The 20,600-nt window shown below is 39.3% G+C and overlaps 1 protein-coding gene across 2 annotated transcripts in view; it reads left to right on the forward strand.

The window, feature by feature from the left end:
• Positions 1-231: 231 nt before the first annotated feature.
• The window catches only part of LOC118214646 (neuroligin-4, X-linked), a 67,815-nt gene continuing 47,446 nt past the window's right edge, over positions 232-20,600 (forward strand). Inside the window, exons 1-2 of one of the 2 annotated variants that reach the window (XM_035394775.1) lie at positions 232-629; positions 8,091-8,880. In XM_035394775.1, the coding sequence (XP_035250666.1) occupies positions 8,400-8,880 (481 nt within the window). In that variant the 5' untranslated portion in view covers positions 232-629; positions 8,091-8,399. The remainder of the gene's footprint in view (positions 630-8,090; positions 8,881-20,600) is intronic. The other variant, XM_035394777.1, reaches the window with a different exon arrangement.

Below are 20,600 nucleotides of genomic sequence, written 5' to 3' on the forward strand. Positions count from 1 at the left end.
TGTCAAAATTAATTAATCGAAATATAAAAATATAGGCTATAATAAACACAAATCAAAATGTGAAAGGCTACTGCATCACGGACGAGCGTGCTCAATGCATACCTATGGGAAAGCCTCTGACGCTGAAACTGGCCTGCACGCCGCCGTTTAACAACGATAAAGAGTAAGCTGCAACCCATTGGCTGTGGGCTTTGTAAATTTCATTCAGCCTAGGCCAATAGCAACTGAGGGGAGAGAGAGGGAGAGACAGGCAGACAGAGAGAGCGAGAGCGAGAGAGAGAGAGAGGGAGCGAGACTGCTACAAGCTTGGTGTTTCGATCCTTAATCTCCTTTTGCGGTCCTCTCTGCCTTCCTTTCTCTCTCTATGAAGGTAATACGATTCCCTACAATTTACAATTTCACTGCAGTGAATCTAATGAATTCCCTTAATGTATGTAGGTCATTCGCAGCCTAAAAGCCGCTTTTCCTGTTCAGAACAATTTCGGAGGTGTAAATACATTCATCTGGACTGTGAAATCTGGATTTTTAGAGCAAGACTTTTCCCCAGATTTTCTTTGCGGTAGATTTTTCCATCATCCCTTGAAGTCCGGACTACTGAAAACGACCCAGATGGTGCAGATAGGGGGAAGGTAGGCGAAGTGATTTAATTCTGACTTGGAAAACAAAATTTGCGTTGACAGTGAGCGGATTTAATGCTTGCATGTTTGTTTGTTTTGTGGCGTCTTTTCACCGAGAATTGCTTTGCGTAGACATGCGGTGCAGGCATTTTGCGGTGAATATTTATTCTCCCTAGGGATACATTCCGCCGTATCACGAAAGAGTACGTGCAACCTGTTTTTAGGAATCACTGATTATCACAAGCTAACATATTGAAAAAGAGACAGAAAAAAATTGTATTAAACAGATCCACTATTATAGACGTTTTGTCACGTTTCTCGAATAGACTGCGCACGATTTCTGTCCCATAGAATTTCACAGAAAATAGTTGAATTCATTATTATTCTAGATACGATCAGGATTCCTGTATAAGAATGTATTTACCAGGTCGATTTAATGGTAAAAAAAATAATACATTATAATCAGCCATGGCACTTGGACATGCAGCATGTGATCTTAGTGAACAGTTTAGTCAGTGAAAAGCGGTGCATTTTATTCTCAGGGCAGATTAAAAAAAAAAAAAAAAAAATGTATTAACTAATTATAGTACGAACAGTATGAGACCTAATATTCGTTTCGAACTTTTGTATCTTAACTTATAATGCATTTTAAATAATAATAATAATAATACTAATAATACTAATACTAATAATAATAATAATAATAATACTTTATGCTACATACATTCTGAGTTCCTGTGTTGGTGACACGGACAGAGCAATTTCGCCAATATTTAAGAGTGCAGGGTTACAGCATTAGGAAGAAATGCAAGTGCAGCCTACAAGGGCAAAACATTTTCGAAATAATTCTGCTCACGCTGAACATTTCGTTCGCTGAAAGATTAAAGCAACACCAGTAGCAAATAAAAAATGGAAATTTTATGAGATGGCGGGCCCAGGGTGGTCTGGAGGCCAAGGTTGTTGAATCGAACTATTATATCGCCTATTCTTTCTGCCAGTACATCCTTTCTGTGCGGTATGGCGAGTGTACCCTGCAGTTCTCTTTTCGTTGTAGATTTTCGATTTGGTTATACCTTGTAATCAAGACAAAGTCACTTACTGTTCATTCAGCTCTAGCGACTTCAACAGGGAGCCACAAGGTGGTAGTGTGGACAGCTATTATATTCGAGGTCTTTGGAAGATTTGAAGCGGTTAAAATACGTTACAGGGATCTCTCTGGAAAATTCACCTGTGCCTTAAATCTGTCCCCTGGTCTGTGATAGAGCGCTCATATATTAGATAGCCTACGCCTTATACAAAATGATTTTGTATATTATGAGTAATAATTTGTGAGTCCTGTCAAAATTATCCTTTTGCCACCTCCATGATTGTAAAATGGCACTGCTGCCCTTGGCTGTGTGTAATTGATCTGTCCTTTCTGAGTAAGTGACAGCCGCCCTCTACTGCATCCTCGGGCCAATCACGGCCACTCATGCAATGCAGCTAGCAGGTACTATTAAAATATACCAGCATTTTCTGGAAATGTTTGTATATATGTGTTTTATGATGATATACAATTGATTGAAGGCTGATACTGCACGTTAACGTGAAATGGTTCGTAAGGAAACAACATGAGTTGTGAAGGATACATCTGCATGTAAAATAAGTACAATAAAGGCAACTGCGGATCATTTATGAGATTGTTCTTATGTAAATCACAAAAAGGCTCAAATTGATGGGTGAATGGCTTGTAGAACTGAAACTTTTTTCAACTGAAATACCATGAACAAGCCACATCACATACAGGGCCATAAAGTTTTAAAGTGACAGCTACAGTGTGCTGCAGATACTACAGGAAATGGAAAGTTTTGAAAATGTTACACTTAAAGGTCCAGGAAATTGGATTCAAACTGTGGTTTTGTTCCTCAGAAGTGACAATTGATTGTCTCCTTAATATTTGTTTCAGGTTTTTAACCCAATCATCACCATTAAATTGTAATACACACTATTAGATTATCATGACTTGTGCAGAAGATAAGGACTGTAGGTGTAGGCCAGTATCCTACATTCATTAATATTCATATCCGGGGGACACCTCCTGTGCAAACCATTTATTGTCGCTTGAGTAGAGCAGGTTGTCCAGTGCAGTAACATTAGAACACCAGACAACACAAAAGAAAGCAACCTTGTTTGGCTTTACCATCGTATATTTAAACCTGCAGATCATTCAATGTGTAATAATGTTGCAACACTGAGCTACTCTACTAACATTATACTCGACAGTAGTCTCAAACTCTGGACTTTACACTCTAATAAAGACAGACTTTAATTCTACATATATAAGCTTGAAAGCTATTTAATTATCACTAGCTAATGGTAGGCCTATTTACCAATCCATCACGTGTCTGTTGGGAGGGAGGTGAAGGGACGAAATGCACTGCACCATGTGCCATCGTGAGCTTTTTAGCAAAGCCACATTGTTTTTTCAGGTAGTTGGTGAAGTCCTCCTTGCTTAAATTGGTACTACAAATATTAACTGTTTGGTTTACTGCAATACTGCAGTGTCCATGGGCCTCCAGAAATGAAATCCATTCCTTGTGGGTCTCTTCATTTTTTGGAATTTTTTTCTGCATCCAGAAAAGGCACAATGCTTAAGCATTTCCAACTTAGCTTGCCTCCTCCAAAGTGGCATGAGCATCATTTACATATTGCAAGTAGAAAGGATTTCACCAGTCGTAGTGTTTTAGTGACATACATTGCACCCAGCTAGCCCTGCCCACTGAAAACCTGGTGTTGAGCCTAGGGGGAAGACAAGCCAATTTTAGTGCATTTTTTTTTATTTCTTTGCAACAGTCAAAACTGTTTTATTTATTATTTTGGATCATCATAAGCTGGTTATATGCATATAATTATAAGCAGGATTCTAAAAAAATACTTTATGATTAGAACAGGCAGCTGAGCTGATTTGGCTCATAATTTTCCTTACTGTCTGGGCTGTGTCTAGCGCAATTTCAAACATGGGTTTAAACACCCCAACAGTCTCTTCTTCTACTAGTCATGATGATTCATTGACAACCCTAACTAACACAAATCTAACTTTATTAATATAAAGTCATATGCAAAATATGGTCAAATTATGGCAGTGGATAATATTCATATGGTATTTATTTATACACTATTTCCAGTTTGAACTGAAATAAAAAAGTAAAAAATGTCTAAATTCCTTTCAGAAAACTTCAGATAATTTGACACAATGGTTTAGTAGTACTAGAGCCTAATAGATGGGAAGATAAATTCCATGATATGGTAGTTTTACTATGTGCGGTAGGTGATGCCCCCTTGTAATATCCTTTCCTAATTTCCCAATCTATCATTGCCATTAGGCTATTACGAAGTATGTCTTGATCACAGTAATAATAGTACTGAAATAGAGGCCCTCTTAAACGCCCATAAAAGGGCAGAAGGTCTTCATAAATATGGCTGAGATTAAAGCACAAATAATTGCCTGCTGGGCATGGGATCAATATCTTTCTTTCTGTTCAGATAGCAGCAGTAGACAGGCACCCTAGCAGTTTGCATGTCGCGGTTATGCTCCAAGCTGCATGGCTCACGTGCCTGCTGGGGGATGCTCAATTCTGTGGCCTGCTAATAGCTAGCTCCACTGCTGCTTTCACATTCCTTTGCGGACATTCAGCAGGCCTCACCGGAAATAAGAAACAGTACTGTCACTGAAGGAAAATCAGCAGCCTGGAAGTTTTGCTCACCCCTCATTGGACGAAGCCGCAGACCACGAGCCAGTCTGAGACGGGAGTGCCATGCGAAGTTCACGCCAGCATTTAAATTCATTTTCATGTTTATGAGCACCTTCACCTGGGTGGTATGGTGTTTGGCGCATGGCGATGAGAGCTCCCTGAACCAGATCTTCTTATGCTAATTAATATGCAAATTGCCAATCCCACCTTCATTGAAATGCACATTAATTATCGTCTGCAATCTTACACAGCAGATATTTATTCTGCAGAACTGCACGGTTCCTTCTACCATATTTTCTCTCCTTTCTTTTTTCCCTCATTCCTCCTTCCCTATGGCTCTCTTTATCCTTTTCTCTTTCTTTCTCTCATTGTCAATTTCTCTCCTCCCTTCCCTCTCTTATCCTTTTCCTATGTATCCCCTGCTTGTCTTTTGATTTCTTCCTCCCCTCTTTCTGTCTCTGTGGTGTTATAGGGGCTCTACATATGTATTGGATGTGTTTTCCAGCTTTCCACATTATATCTGAGCCACAGCAGTGCATGCCTGAGATGAATCCTTAAGAACATATTTATGTTACGCACAGCACAGAATCTATGTACACTAAGCAGCCCTGCTCACATCACAAACACCACTGTGTGAAGGATCAAATAGCACTTTCATTGCTAGTCATTTGTTAAACATGTTATGCAGTTAATAGTCAAATTTCAAAAGATAATACTGATGCCTTGACTGAATGTCACATATCACAAGGAAGGGACCAAGTGAACATTCTTAAGCTAACCTCTCTATAGAATCAACAGCTTTACTCACAGTGGACGGTATAAACCATTCATTAATACCATAGGTGCATTTATGACTTCAATTGTTGAGCCTGCAGAATGGAAGAAAAAAGCTAAGAAATAAACAACTGAAAAGAAAATGACACAAAAAATGCCAAAAAAAAAATAAATTGTGAAGCCCTGAGCAGGCGACTTTGTGGCAGTAATGAATTTGTCAATTCTTGAGATTTTATGGGACAGAATAGGCTCAGGGAAGCGAGGATCCTGCTGACGTATGGAGCATTTGCTTAGATGTGAACGCTGCCATGGCCTGTTCAAGTGAAAGTGTGAAAACTAATTAATGGGCTTTTCAGATTTAACTAACTGAGCCTGAAATCCTGCTGACCACTCTCTGTTCAGGCAGGGCAGCCAAGGGTGGAGACTATTTTCCTTAGAAATTAAATTACCTGGGGGATATTTAAGTCTGATCGTTTTCCCATTATGGCATGCAAACAGGTTTCTGGCCTTTAGTTTCATAAAAGGGCCACAAGAGGCCAGGACTTCAAAATTATATGGAGTAAAGGTTGTTTGTTGTTTAAAGTAGGTTACAGGCACTTGCAGTATTTATTTATTTATGTTTTAATTCATTTTTTTTTAAATCACAGTAGGGGTTTTTATTTATTGTGTATTTTTATGAATACAAATACCAACATTTATATTATTTTTTAGGAAATATATATATATATATATATATATATATATATATATATATGTATGTATGTATATATTGTGATATATAAATATTTTGTATGGGATGATTTACTGGTTCCCTGTCACCAATGGTGATGGTAGATGATATCATATGGGCAGTGATAATGGGTTATAATATCACTGCACTGGGCAATGTGTGTGGTTACGGGTTGCTGCAGTGTTGTGGAGAGACTCGGGCAGGATGCCCATTCACTGCTCAGATGAACCCAAGAGAATGTTCCAACATTCCTCTCCACAGTACGTGTCCCTGACTGGCAAATGTACCTGGAAAACACACACATGTGACACTAATGTGTCAATACACACAGACTAATACAGGCACACTTAGCATGCTCAATGCAACATTTTTGTCAGGAATCATTTGCACTATACTCTACAAATTTGCTGGTGAAAAATAAGATATGCGTGGTAGTGTATGGTGAGATGTTTCCAGTACATGTACCTGGTTGGTTTTGTAGGAAACAAAACAAAAGAACAACAAAAGAAGAGATACATAGGCACCAATCAATTATGCCATTACTTTCAATATGCAGTGAGGTGTGTTTGGCCTTACTGCTGTGGCTGGGATTGGTGTGTGTTTGGCAGGCTTGAGGCAGAATTACCCAGCTTGAGATTCAGTAGAAAGGGTCAGTAGTTTCATAAATCAATATCTTAGGATGTGAGTCCCCCACACAGCAGTCCTCTGCAGAATATTTTGCGACAGCTCTGTTAATGGAGGTGCACATTAATAAATGACCAGCAACTCATTCCTTCTGATTTACACAGAGAAATGACTTGCCACTTCTTCCTCCAGATTAATGCAGGGACCCTTTCATTTATGGGAGAATTCATCCTTTTTAACAGCTGTATAACAGCAAGCTTCCCCCTTCTCTGCTGACCAGGTCCACGCTCAGCAGCCTCACCCCACACCCATAATAACCCCGCCCCTCCCCACCCCACCCCATAACTCCACTCCACTCCACTCCACCACACCTTCCCGCTGTTTGAGGTGAAATCTCCAGCAGGGAGGAGGCCAGTAAATAATGGTTATGGGACATTGGACAGGGAGGCCTTGGTGGTACAAATCAGAAACAGGGATGAAGACAGGCTGTGTCTGCGCAGCATCGTTTAAACAGATGGGGGAAAACACAGTCTAGATATTGCACCTGTCAAAGGATTATAATTTCCATATACTGTAATTATAATAATACCAGGGTTGTGACAAGTGTCACAATAAACCCATTGAAATATTACCAAAAATATAATCTGAGCAGAAACTGAAGGTGAGCCTAAAATAAGAGGCCAAAGCAATGACTCAATTCATCTCAGTGCTCGAAATTATACGTCATGTCAAAAAAATAATCATTCATGCAGAACATTTAAAATTTTAATTTTAAGTTGAATGTGTAAGAAAAAAAAATTGTGATTAAATCATTATTTTATAGTTTTGGTGTTTTTTCCGGTTCTGGTCTTGGGCTTCTCCAATTAAAGGTGATATTGATTATGTTAAATAAGCAAATGATCCAGGAATGCCCAGCATGTACAATGTGATGGAGAGAATTAATGGATATCTTTAAAACCTGACATCAAACAATTTTCACAACCATAGAATGGCACCACCATAGATGAAAGGTGTGAAAAGTAGAGACAGGATGAAGATGTAAAGGCATGAGAGCCCACTGTACCTTGTGAATAATCACATGGCTAGAGGGTCTTCTGAGGCACAGGGCAAAACTGTCCATCTGTGCAATATTGCTTTTATAATGAATGTTATGCTCTATACATAGGCAATTGATATATATATATCTGTCAGTGTAAAATCTGCCTTTGTAAGGAATCGTTTTAAAAATGTGATGGGTTAAAGGAAATTATTTATAGCTAAAATGACATAGTAATACACAAACAAGTTACTTAAAAAATAAGTACCTTAATGTTAATTAAATAACGCATTGGCCGTGCAGTGCTTCATGTGGATCAGAGGACCATACTGTAATAAACATCTCATATGCATAATTGCAGTTTTGTCAGTATTGACTTTGCCATTATTATTATGTTTATTACTCCGAACTCTTACGTAATAACTGATAAATAAATAGTTGCATTACTCTTTTCTTGTTTGTAATAGTTAGGGTTTAATCTTTCGCTGTTTTTAAGAAAATGTTAAGACATGAAAGAACACATTCGGCAGGCCCTTGTTAGTCACTAATTCAGATTGTCTGCTTTCTTTTACCCACAGGCTGATCAATACAACGGAAATCAATTCTGGAAAACAGTAGCACCAGCAAAAAAAAAGAAAAAAGAAAAAACACAACAAAAAAAACCAACGTTAACTGTCGTCCTGTTGCCTAGAGACCGAGTCCTCAAATAAGCCAAGCCCCGCCTCCTGGGATGGGGAATGCTGTGAGGGCCAATCTGATCAGGGGCCGTTCCATCTGCCAGTCTGGTGTAGCAGCCTGAAGCGAAGGGCTGACTGGGCTGTGGAAGTACTGGACCGTACAGCACCGGACCTTACCGGACCGTACTGCAACCCCTCCAGCAGTGGACCATGTCGAGGCCCGGAGGATCCGCATGGCTACCGCTCATCTTCACCCCTCTCTGCACCATGCTGAATGCCAACCTGGTTTTCTGGGTTGCCACCTTGGCTGTGCGGTTGACCGCGGTCACTGTCAGCGGTCAGCAGCCGCAGTATTCTCTCGTCACCACAAACTATGGAAAGCTTCGGGGATTAAAAACGCCGCTGCCTAACGAGATCCTGGGACCCGTGGAGCAGTACCTGGGGATCCCTTACGCCGCTCCACCCACGGGCACGCGGAGGTTCCAGGCTCCAGAGCCCCCCTCCTCATGGCCCGGCATCCGGAACGCCACCCAGTTTGCATCAGTCTGTCCCCAGTACCTGGAGGACAGGTACCTGCTGAATGACATGCTGCCTGTCTGGTTTACTGCCAATTTGGATACAGTGGTTACGTACGTGCAGGACCAGAATGAAGACTGCCTTTACTTAAACATCTACGTTCCCACGGAGGATGGTAGGTCACACATTTCCTGTGCCAAATGCTCAGCCTCTTTCTCCTTTACTTTGCAGGTCTCTGTGCCAATTTTGAGATAGCCAATCAGAGTAGAAGTCTCAGTTCCACAGATTGTTTTAGTTGTATTGCTACATTCATTTTAGTTTTAATGTCTTAATTATAATTTAAGACATTAAAAATTAAAAATTCACTATTCACAGTTAGGACAATCCCATGACAATCTAGATCAGATTCCTTAGAATATTTATTCATAGATCGTTGATGTTGAAGTGTTTATCGAGTGGTCTTACACTCAATATGCATTAAACAAGTGTATGACCTGTGTATGTATTAATCAAGTTTTTCCCCTGGTCTTTCCTTGCATTCGCTATCAAGAAGTTGTGAATGTTTGCTTAATTTAATTGAAATCAATGTACAAACCTAGCAACTGTGTCAATGTTGTTCTGTATGAAACAACCCGCGCACAAAAACATATCGCCTTTTAAAAATAATGAAATTACATGTGATTTGTAGATATTAATTGTTTTTCTTCAGTGTGTAATACCTGTTTGAGTGGTCAGGTTAACTTAAAATAACTTGAGGCATATTTATTAAGTGTGCCGCAATTTACTGTCAGTGCCGCTAAATTCTGAGTGCCTGCATGTTTTCAGTTTAACAGTATTTACTAAGACTGGTTATGTAAATGAGCACAGCCGGAGTGAGTTCATTTAAGATGCATCTTGCGCATGGCAGAAAAGCGACATTGTTGTACTGGTCCATCTGTGGTGAAGTCGGGTTTTGGACAGGGGATAGTATCCATGCATGCAATGGATCAGCACTGTCACCTTTAAATTTTAACATGTCTCATTAGTAAAAACTTCAGAATACAGTTTTAATATTTCAAGTTGTTTAATTCCATACCCAATAGCCAACATCCTCCTGAGTTACCGTCTCTCAGCCTGAAGGAGTCAGGTTTTAAAGAGATTTTTAAAGATTCTCTTTTTGCAAACTTAGGCGAGAGTGGTCATAAATAACGCTTGATTAATATAATCATCCATCCACCCATCCATCCATCCATCCATCCATCCATCCATTATCTATACCTGCTTATCCTTGGCAGGGTTGATAAATATAACATGGTCAATAAATTAATGTGCAGTGTTTCTACGGTAGCCATTTTAAAGTTTTATACATGTGCAATTCAGTCCTCTATCACCTCTATATATTTGCTATTTATTAAATAAATTAATTTACTCAACGACATGTTTTACTTTTTAAGGTAGTTGAGTGTTTAATGTTAAATATGTTCAGATATTATTCTTGCTCTGTTGTCATAGCCTCATCTTGTGGATGCTCCAGTTTATTACTGGAAAAGAAACAGCAACCTGGTCACAGGCGTTTGCAATATGCACACACCAGGTTGGTCTGTATGGTCGGCTATTTGCTTTGTAAAAATTTACCTGGGTGTTAAGAAACAAACAAAAACAGGTTTCCTCATCTTATTTGGACGTTACTACAACTCACTTCACGGTAAGTTACACAGTTGCTTGTGCATCATTGTCTTTTTTCATGAATAAAGCCCTATGCTTCATAATCTGAGGATGTGGCTGGTTTCATGTTACCAATGGAAATGTGTTTCCTTGATTAACATTAGTATGTGCCAAAAAAACCCTGCACATTATAGAGAGTTTTCATTTACTTTAACAATTATTCTGCACCTCTGATATAATCATATTGATAAGGTGGTATGAGTCTAACATCAGACTGTGTGTACCTTGGTTTTAATTGTATCCAACTTGATTAAGTTATGAATGTAGCCTAATAGAAATGGCTAATGACTACTGACATGTCAAAGCTGTTTGAAGTAAAATTTTATAGTGCTAGGTTAAATATTTTCTGAATAAATTAGCAAAATATAAAAATGACTCTCCCCTACTTCAACGCTCTGATGATGTCTCCTCTTAAGAATGGCCATGCTGATCATGTGCCGGAAAGAAGTTAACACGCGCTTTTCCCAGATGTTTTTTCCCAGAACAGACACAATTACCTTTTCCGCAATGGCCACCAGCCATGTTAAATCAGCTGTGTAAGGTCATATGCATACATTTTCATTCTCTGTCTCATATTCTTGTGGTCTATCACCAGGACGCCCTAAGATACATATGTATTAACTCAAACACACTAAATTTAGGGGTGCATTTCTCTCGTTTTACCAGCGCAAACCTCCAGTGCGGTACGTAAGTAAATATGGAAAAACGCTATTTGTCTTGTTTGTGTCAATAAAAGTCCCACAAATCTGCAGTAAATAAAGCCCCTTGCTGCTGTAATCAAAGAGACAGCCAACAGAACCCAAGAAGCCAATTGCATTGAATTTAAAACATATAGATACAATCTATGTAAATAGCCATCACTCAGAATTGTAGTTAACACATGAAATGACCGCTGTCATCCAGATTCTTTCCTGTGCTGAGACCTCTGTACTTCTGTATCATTATTATTCATGCAGTGCATCAGGTTTAGCCAAAACCACATTCTGCTCATGCCTCCTGCTACACAGAAAAATAAAATAAAATGAAGAGAAACATCCGTTATTTCAAAGGATGGGTTCCGCAGTCAACCGTGATGAAATTCTGCCGTGGATCACAAATAGCTCAATTGTACATATTGTAAAAACCTATTCTAGGAAATGGGTGTGCTTGCACATAAATTGGAAATGGTGGCATATAACATCATTTCTCCCATCGTTATGGCTCAGTGTTTGATAATGGGTCTCTGGAGATATGGATAAATAATGAGGTCAATGTCAAAATATGTCATAAATATGTGATTATGCTGCAACAGCAGCAAAAAAAGCAGAGACCTGCACATTGAGTATTTCCCTAGGTTTGACAGGTTTGATTTATATGGAATTAATGCACACCATAGATGTTATAATATGTGCCATCATTTAATATTGAGGAGCCAAATGTGTATTAATGCTTGGTGCAACACATTTTAAATGCAGATTTATTAATTATTTATAGCATAAGAAATATATCAGACATGCCTTTAGTGCTGGAGAATATCTCAGATTCTGTGGACCTGAGTGAGCTGAAGGCTGACTCCACAAAATGGGTAAAATAAAATATGCATCCGAGATCGACACGTAGTGGCTGTGCAGTAAAATATTAAGTTCTTCTAAAACAACATTAGCTTATGGATGTTACATACTTTGTTATGTTTGGACTTGGCAATTCCATCATTTCTAAGAATCCAAAGTCTTTGGTGCTTGCCTTTACATGACTTGAAAAAGGTATTTCAAAATCATGGCAGTCAAATATTTGTGGGAACATCAACCGTTCAGTGATCTTTAGACTATGTTAGACTTGTTTGTTGTTTGTTGAAAGAAAGAAAAATCATGTTGCGGATACTACCATGAGAACAGTCAAAAGGCCTGGCTGTGGAGGCCCCTGGGACAGAGCACTAGACTGTGACTATGAGAGTATGTTCAAGGTTGAATGCTACAGTTTCCAGCTTTGAACAAAGACTCCCAATTGCCTGAGCCAAATTTCAGCTGCTCCAATGCATTACTGAATGTACAGAGCAGTGAACTGTAAGCATTGTAAGCCATTAAGCAAACAGATTATCATAATCATGTGGGCAGCGTTTAAAGGTTAGTAAAGAGGCAGCGTAATTGTGTTTCTTGGTCTTTGTGGATCGGTGCTGTATGTAGTTTGAACTGTGGAATGAATACCCGATTAAGTAGTAGGGGGAGGGATAATCTCCACCATGAATGTGAATGTGGAAACGCTGAGTGGGAGAAGTTCCTATGGTTTCCTATGCACTTGCATTGAAAAGAGCTTTGGCTGTGCATCTCAAATCTTTCTCATACTGTTTCCCCATAAAATCCTGCAGTTTGTCACAGCAGATCCTCACTAACCCAGGAAGCAAAGGATAACACACGTGTGATGACTAGAATGAGAGTGAGCACCAGGGGTGTGTATCGTATGTGTATCGGCTATTTAGGTTTGTTGGGTGTTAATCTGAAGGAGGTAAAAGTGTTTACCTGAGATGTTACCCTTGGTGCAAACCCGTGCCTCTCAGTGGAATGATATAGCGGAAGGTGTTCAATGTAAAATCAACTCATAGAGTACTAATTTGACTCATATATACTCTGTTAGAGATGATTTAAAACTGATAATTGTGCCATGTAGTGTTGCAGGAAGGTTCCTCACTACAATAACTTGCTTCCTATTTTAATTTTCTACATACCTTGAAATGACTGTTCAAATTGAAACATTTTCAGATCTCATGGTTGGCTCATGATTCTATGGGAAAGACTGGCATGTTTTAAGATCAACAAACTTTTCGTTATGTGGCATAATTCAGAAAATAAATATGTAGCAAACAGAGACTAAAGCGATAACTGGATTCATGCATTGTAATTTATTAGCTATTTTTCTTGACTTACATCTTGACTTGTGGTCTATATTAGTAATTTCTTTACAGATAAAAGGATGTGATCATTTCCCAGAAGTGGGCTTTATCCTTTTTTTGCAGTGAGGGCTGACTGTAAAAGTGCCGTTCTCTCCTTTATAGCGATTCAATCAGGAGAAGTGAGTGGCCTGGGGGGAAGGCTGTTCTGGATGTGGAAACAGGAAGACAGCACGCAGCTCTCCCTGTGTGATTGTATCTGTCCTCCATTCATTTCCTTAAAGACCCAGTATTGGACATGTAGTACTGTGAAGATGGCGCTCAGGCTTGTTTCTGCTTTCCCCTCCAGATACCTACAGCTGAAGGATTACGAACATGTATTCTGCCACTTGTAATCTGTTTTTTCCTTCTACAAAATGTTTATTGGATTTTGCCACTCTGCATGTAAAGACCAAATCAATGTCACAACATGCACTGCATGAAGTGTGTCCGCATTCCCTACTATAGGAGGATTATCAGCATATATATTTGGTTAGGACTTGCTGCACACAGTGTGAATATGACGGCACAACACAACATGAACATTGATTTACAAGGCTAATTACGTGTAAAGTAACATGGAAAAGTAGCCATGCTACTCAGATAAATTCCAGAGTAAATGTGCAGTCTCATCCTTGTTTTATCTTACTTCATTTTGCCTTGGAGGTTAGGGAATGGATGAATAAAGTCTAAATATTAAAGTATGTGGCTGGTCAATCAAATGTAATAGTAATTATCAAATAATTTAGCGCACAATAACAACTTCAGAGGCCACGTGATGTGCATCACTTGCCTGCCTATTTGGTGTTCATATGACAGCTACTCAGAAGCTTGGCCATGCAGCGTCCATGTGATTGACAAAACCTCATCACATGATGCGTGGAACCTGTATGGCCTTGCTGCTGATTGGCTGTCATATCAACTCCCAGTAGATACGAGTGGTGTTGCTTTTTCCTGACATGTTTCATGGCCTCTGAAGTTTGGAGGGTCACTTACACATCAGGTACAGTCAAATAAAAAAAGACTAAAACAAACCTGATATGCCACATGTATGCCATGATATGATTGTTACTTGGCTAAAAAAAATGTAATACTTGCCAATATGATTTTATTTGCAGGTTTTTTCTCCAACCATGCACTATGCCACCTAATTTCATTACTTTACCTCCTTGGTTCAAGACGTAAGCTCATTAGTGAAATTAGGTGGTGTAGTGAATGTCTGGAGGAAAAACAAAACCTGAAGACACTGTGGCCCGCAAGACCTGCTGTAATAGGTCTAAAGATAGCAATGCTCAACTTTATATGTAGGCAGATTACTCTTATCACCTTCATTCGTCAGACTGATGTATGCTGAAAAAGTTGTAGCATCAAAGAGTAGGAGTGAAATCGCTTGTCACACTAGTCTTTGTTACATGGAGCAATCAATGTAACAGATTATTGCATTGTTCCATTGAAAGAGCATTTTGTGTGGCGCATTGTGAATTAGCCCCAAAACCACATAAAGTATAAAAAGATGTTTAAAAGCGCATAAAAGAACAAAGGAAATAGTGTGTCACGGGGTTATTAAGAGGGGTAGCTATATTTTGTTCAACTGCCAAGAACATGTGTTTGAGGTCTGCATCCATTTTGATACCACCTTGAAAAACAAATGAGTGCAAATGTCTGGAGGGCATGGTGTAACACTGATTGGCTCACAGCCCTGCCTGCCACCCAATCGCTTTCCTAACAGGCTGCCTGTTCAGGTCTCAAAGGCAACCTGCAGGAGGACATGGATCACGCGCAACAGCATGCTGGAAGCAGTCCTTCTTTCTGCCTCATTCATAGGAACATCTCAGCTACTCTCAGACTCAATGAAAATATTTTCACTTTGGGAATTCATATAAAAATGTTGACAAATATACCATTGTTCTTGAAAACTAAGGGAAATCCAAATTGCTCAGGGAATGGCAGAAAACCAACAACAAAAATAGATTCCAAAATACACCCAACTTTCTTGTTATCTCACTAGTTTGATGCTGCCTATTATCAAGTCTTATAATATTAGTATACAAATGTGACAGCTCATTGATATCAATTCCGCTGTCAAACCTCATTAGTTACCGGAGGCTGAAGTGTACTTCTTTTCAGATGCATTCTTCAGATACGTACAAAAACGTACATTTATCCTTAAAATGTTGCTGAGCGGTCACGGAAAACATTTGAGTGGGTACCCTTGGATGATGCCACCTCTCCCCAATAAGGTTTCCCCTCCACATGATGGCATCCTGCTGTGTCATATGCTATTCTTTTGTGCCAAGATAGTATGCTGCAGAAAAACAGCGCCTGTGCTGGAGAAGTGCAGTATGGTTGGGTCCTAACAGTGATTGGGGTGGAGGGTGGCCAAGCAGGTCTCTGGGAGATGGATCAGGAATGGGCCCGCTCTAGACAGACTACCCCCAGCACATTAAATCCTGTTAAACCCAGTACTCCCTCCATGTCTAAAGAAGGGCTAGGTCTCAGAGGGCACGTATCGGAATTCGCATCGCGGGACGGAGAAGCCCCCATTAGCTGATTGCGCCTGTGTCTCTAGCTGAAGACAGGGCACTGACTGCATCGAGGTTTAACTGGTTCTCAGGTTTATTGCCAGGGCACACACCACCTGTGTTTGAAAATCCACTCAATATGAATTCTCTGTTGAAATCTACATCGACAAATGAATGCCATGGATGCATAATTATAATGTGGAACTCTGATTGGTCAGTACAGACCTTTCCGTTAGAAAGTATATATATATATATATATATATATATATATATATATATATATATATATATATATGAGACAATGTTTAGCCTATTATTTAATAATTGACTAATTTGCACCTTTTGTCAATTCTTTGTGAACAATTTACAAACCTTTTTTAACTGTGTTTCCACCATTTTGTGACAATAAGATAACTAATTTTGTGAACATAAGATAACTATATAAATATCTCTAAACTGAAGCTGAGGTTCTAGTGCTGGAATGCAAACTTCATCAAGTCAGGTGCTCAGGTACAGCACTGATGTATTGTGTAGGCCTCTTACCATGTAAAGTGTCTTGCCATTTTGCTTGTTAAAACTAAACTGTTCAAAATGATCATAAAATATTTTGCTCCATTGCTTTAGGGCCGAACTTAAATTCTACTCCTCTCACAAAGGTACATATTCAGAAAATATCTCATCCACTTTACAAAACAAAATTAGAATGTTGTGCAATTCAAACACGTTTAAACAACTACCAATATGCTACTGGATTTTGATATCACATTCCAAATGTTAATTGGACACACTTCTTGCCACTGCACACAGCCCAGGAAAAAGCCGTCAGAAGCATTGCTTAATTAATCAGTCTTGTGTTACTCAGTATTAAGTGGTTCTTTCAAATTGGATTGGAAGCTTAGTGTATTCCGTTATAATACTAGCCAGCATGGCTTATGCTGTGGACTCACGTCCACAACTGTTCACTACTATTTCAAACAAAACAATTTTGTGGATCTGTATTTCTATAATTATCAGCAAAAACGTGACTTGTACGTACTTCTTTTATGGTGTTATGTCTTTTGTAAAAAGTCTATGCAGCCAATGGCAAACTATTATTAATATAGAGATAATGGGAATGCTCTAAAAATGATAATCAGCTTCAAATTCAAGGGTTGGTTTTAAGGGGCAAACTTTGCCAGTCACCGTTTGCATACTCGTACGTATAGCGTGCGCACTCCAATGGGTTTTTAAAACGTAGCACTTTTAAACTGGATACATTTATCGGATATGGATTTTTATTTGTTGGATATTTCTTGGCTATGGATTTTGATTTGTGGTGATTTAAGCATTTTTACCTGAGATGCGTTTTGGAAAAGGAAAAGAAAACCCTTTAAATGCAGTTTTTTGCCATTTTTAAGCTGCTGTTTTTATTCTTCATTTTCAAATTTTCCTCCCCTCCCTCTACTCTTGACCTTAGGAGCCAACTCAAAGAGTCACGGCGATGATATAACCAGTAATGATGGTGGCGAAGATGAAGGTATTTTTTATTTTTTTTTAAAAAGAAAACAAAAGCTTGACAGTGGTGCATGGAACCCTTTTGATTTCTTTTTTTTGAAAATTCCTATTTTTTTCCCCCTCCTCGAAGTGCGTACTTGTGTGGACCTCTTGGATTCCTTATTTTTCAGACCTCTTTTTGGAGACATTAGCATATAGATGACTGCAACTCCCATGTGGGAAGTGTTAAAGGTTATCTCAAAAATGGTACAAAGTGAGCAGTATAACTATGAATGTTTTTAGTGACTAAATCCCCTCCCTTCCCTGCACAAAAACATAAATTGAAGCTGTGCATGCATTTTAATTGTTTCACCCTCTGACAAAATTGATTTTTGGAAAGTCATGTTGCCCTGATTCCCTTTTTTACATTGTTCGGTGAAGCATGGACAATAACCCTTTTTTTAAAGTAGAAATCACTTCATTTGTAACCATGTCAAATTAAATATTTTACATAGCTCTGTGGTAAAAATAGCTTTGAGTAGCTTGCTCCTTTCTGCATGAAAGCAAGTCTCAAATGAAGCCTTAGCCCTGAAAAGATATGTAATGGTGTGTGAGGCTTCATATTCATGATACACCAGAGACTACATTTATGGCTGAAAAAAGCCAAGCAAAATGAAAAACCTCACTATTGCTGTTATTGCAAAGACCAGAATTTCCCAATCTGGAACAGGGCCCAATGGTGGGTTGTGGGAGCGATAGAGGTTTGTTGTGAGCGATACGTTATTTTGAGTATTACATTTAACAACATCAGAAAACACAATGGCAAAAACATGGCATTCAGACCACCTATTTACCAGGTACTAACAAAGCTGGGGATATTCAGTGCAGTGTCAATCCTGGACTTGAGTGAGTTGGATATCTGGGGAGCCTCTGCCTCTTCTATCTGACCTGGCAAGCTGCACCACACATTGACAGCTCCTTGTATAAAGAAATACTCCCTCTCATTATACATTAGGATTCATGGTAGGCTTCCAGGTTGTCAGTCAAAAGATAAAATTTTTTGGCCCTGTCTATTACTAATATGTGCATGATAGGCAGGGGTATTTTTAACAATATGCGACAATGTAACCTCACATTTTTGGACTTTGACAATTTGAAAACAAAAAAATTATGAAGTTGTAATATACAGATATACATACTGTGTGCTTTGTTCAACAGGATGAATTAGGTTAGGAAGGCAATTTGCATCTCTACACATTCAGAGTGCAAGTAAACCTTTTCTCAACAAAAGAAGCAGTCATGATCTTGGATCATTAGTTGTTTACTGAAATCCATTTTTCTTTTGAATAAAGTAGAATCATCTCTTACTGGATAAAAACGGGGAAAAAAAAGTATTGTTTAACAAATGCAATTGCCACTGCTCACCACAGTGAATAAACATATATGGATTGTAGACAATGCATTAATTGGCTTTCGCCTGCAGTATAGCATAATGTAGTTATATAAACACAGTGCTGGAGTGGTCACTGTGTCAACCTCAGGGAAAAAAGGCTGGTTGTGCACCTTTTATTTGTTCCTTACAGGGAGAAAAAGGAAAGTTATTCACAAAATGACAACAAAAACATCAAAAGGCACCACTAACAAAAAGGCATAACTCCCACCAAATAAATAAATTAATAAATATATAAATATCAGAAAGCTGAAGAGGGGGAAGGAAAAGAAATACTAGGAAACAAGGCCTTTTATAGAGGTCCCGATCAAGGTAATGTGGAACAGCTGGCATGAATAGGAATGGGCTATCTGCAACCCTGCCTGTCTGTGCAGGTGACACTGTCCAAGGTCCTGCAGGCTGCCCACATCAGGGATGCCAGGACCTGAATGGACAGCACCCTTCCAAGATTCAGAAGCTCCCGCCCTTCCTGCTCATGAGACGAGTCACAGGAAGTGCATTTGCATCTAGAAAATAATTTACCCCTCAGATGTTAAATGATTGCACAGATTTTGAATCCTGTTCCCTGCTAATAAATCACATGAAGGTGAACGTGCAGCAGAGATATCACTATTAGAAAGTGCAAAATCACTTACCCAGGGGAAAAAATACATCAGTCCGCAAATAAACTGAATGAATGTAATGAGGATAATAATCATTTCAGTGGAGTATTTGCGTAATGACAATTACGGAAACGCTGTCTGGTGAATACCAGTTTGTTCATATTTGCATATATTATTTTGTTCAAAGGGAACAGGAAAATGTATGCAGGAACTCTACAGTAAATATCAAGTTATATCTGTGCATTTTCTACATCTGTATGCATTTTAATAGCCCTTTTTCTCTTGCGATTTAAAATGTTCTCCATTAGTGTGGTGTGGTATATTGCCAGGACTGGAAATGTCCAGCAGGTCCATTGGTAGAATGACGTTCTTTAATATTTAGTCCTCTCTTCTGCTCCGTGCAGTAGCTGCTGTGAATGACATCTGTTTCCAGGGCTCATTGATTACTGGACTTCAGCCATAGAGCATGCTACTGCTGGGGGGAGGTACTACTGTGTGATCTTCTGCATGTGCACTGTGCACACACCTTTCTGATGTCAAAATGTATATCACGTTCTGCCATCCTAGGTGGGCTACATACTGTACATCACTGTTAGATCATATTGTTCAGCACAAGAGTTATAAATGCAACACACTAATGGAATGAAATGGCACTGCTGTGAGTTATACTATGCTATACTACTATATCTCATATATTTCAATTTCTGGAAGCCCATTTTTGTTATCATTCTGGGGGAAAAGTAAATTCTGAACCAGTGGTGCATCACTTGATTATCACCGCGCTGAATAACTGTTTCAGTCGGGGAGAACTGATAAGAACAGAACGTTTGAACAGCAGGGGTGGGCATGGATGGGTTGGCACTCCTGGGGTTAAAGCTGAATGACAGAGTGCATGACAGTCTCTCTATTGGGCTGTTTCTTTTTCAGAAATTCCATCAAAGGCCTATTGCTCAGCTTTGGCCACAGAGATGTTTTTTGAGAAAAATTTCCATGACCTTTTCCGAAGGCGTGCCCGCTATAACACTGACGCCATTTTCATGGAAATGAGACGCGGAGCGCTGGCCGGGGCTTTGTATGTGCCCAGCTGTGGAGAGGGCTGGAAATGAGAGCGGTTCAGGGCGCGAGCCGTTGCGTACGCTAGCTGCTCGGACACTAACGGCCATCCGCAACCCTTGCAATGGACCTCAAGTGCTGAAAAGGGAAAATTTAGGTGACAGGCCCCTTTACAGATGAGTCCCTTTG

Source organism: Anguilla anguilla, chromosome 15 (genome assembly GCF_013347855.1).
Source record: "Anguilla anguilla isolate fAngAng1 chromosome 15, fAngAng1.pri, whole genome shotgun sequence".
NCBI lineage: Eukaryota > Metazoa > Chordata > Actinopteri > Anguilliformes > Anguillidae > Anguilla > Anguilla anguilla.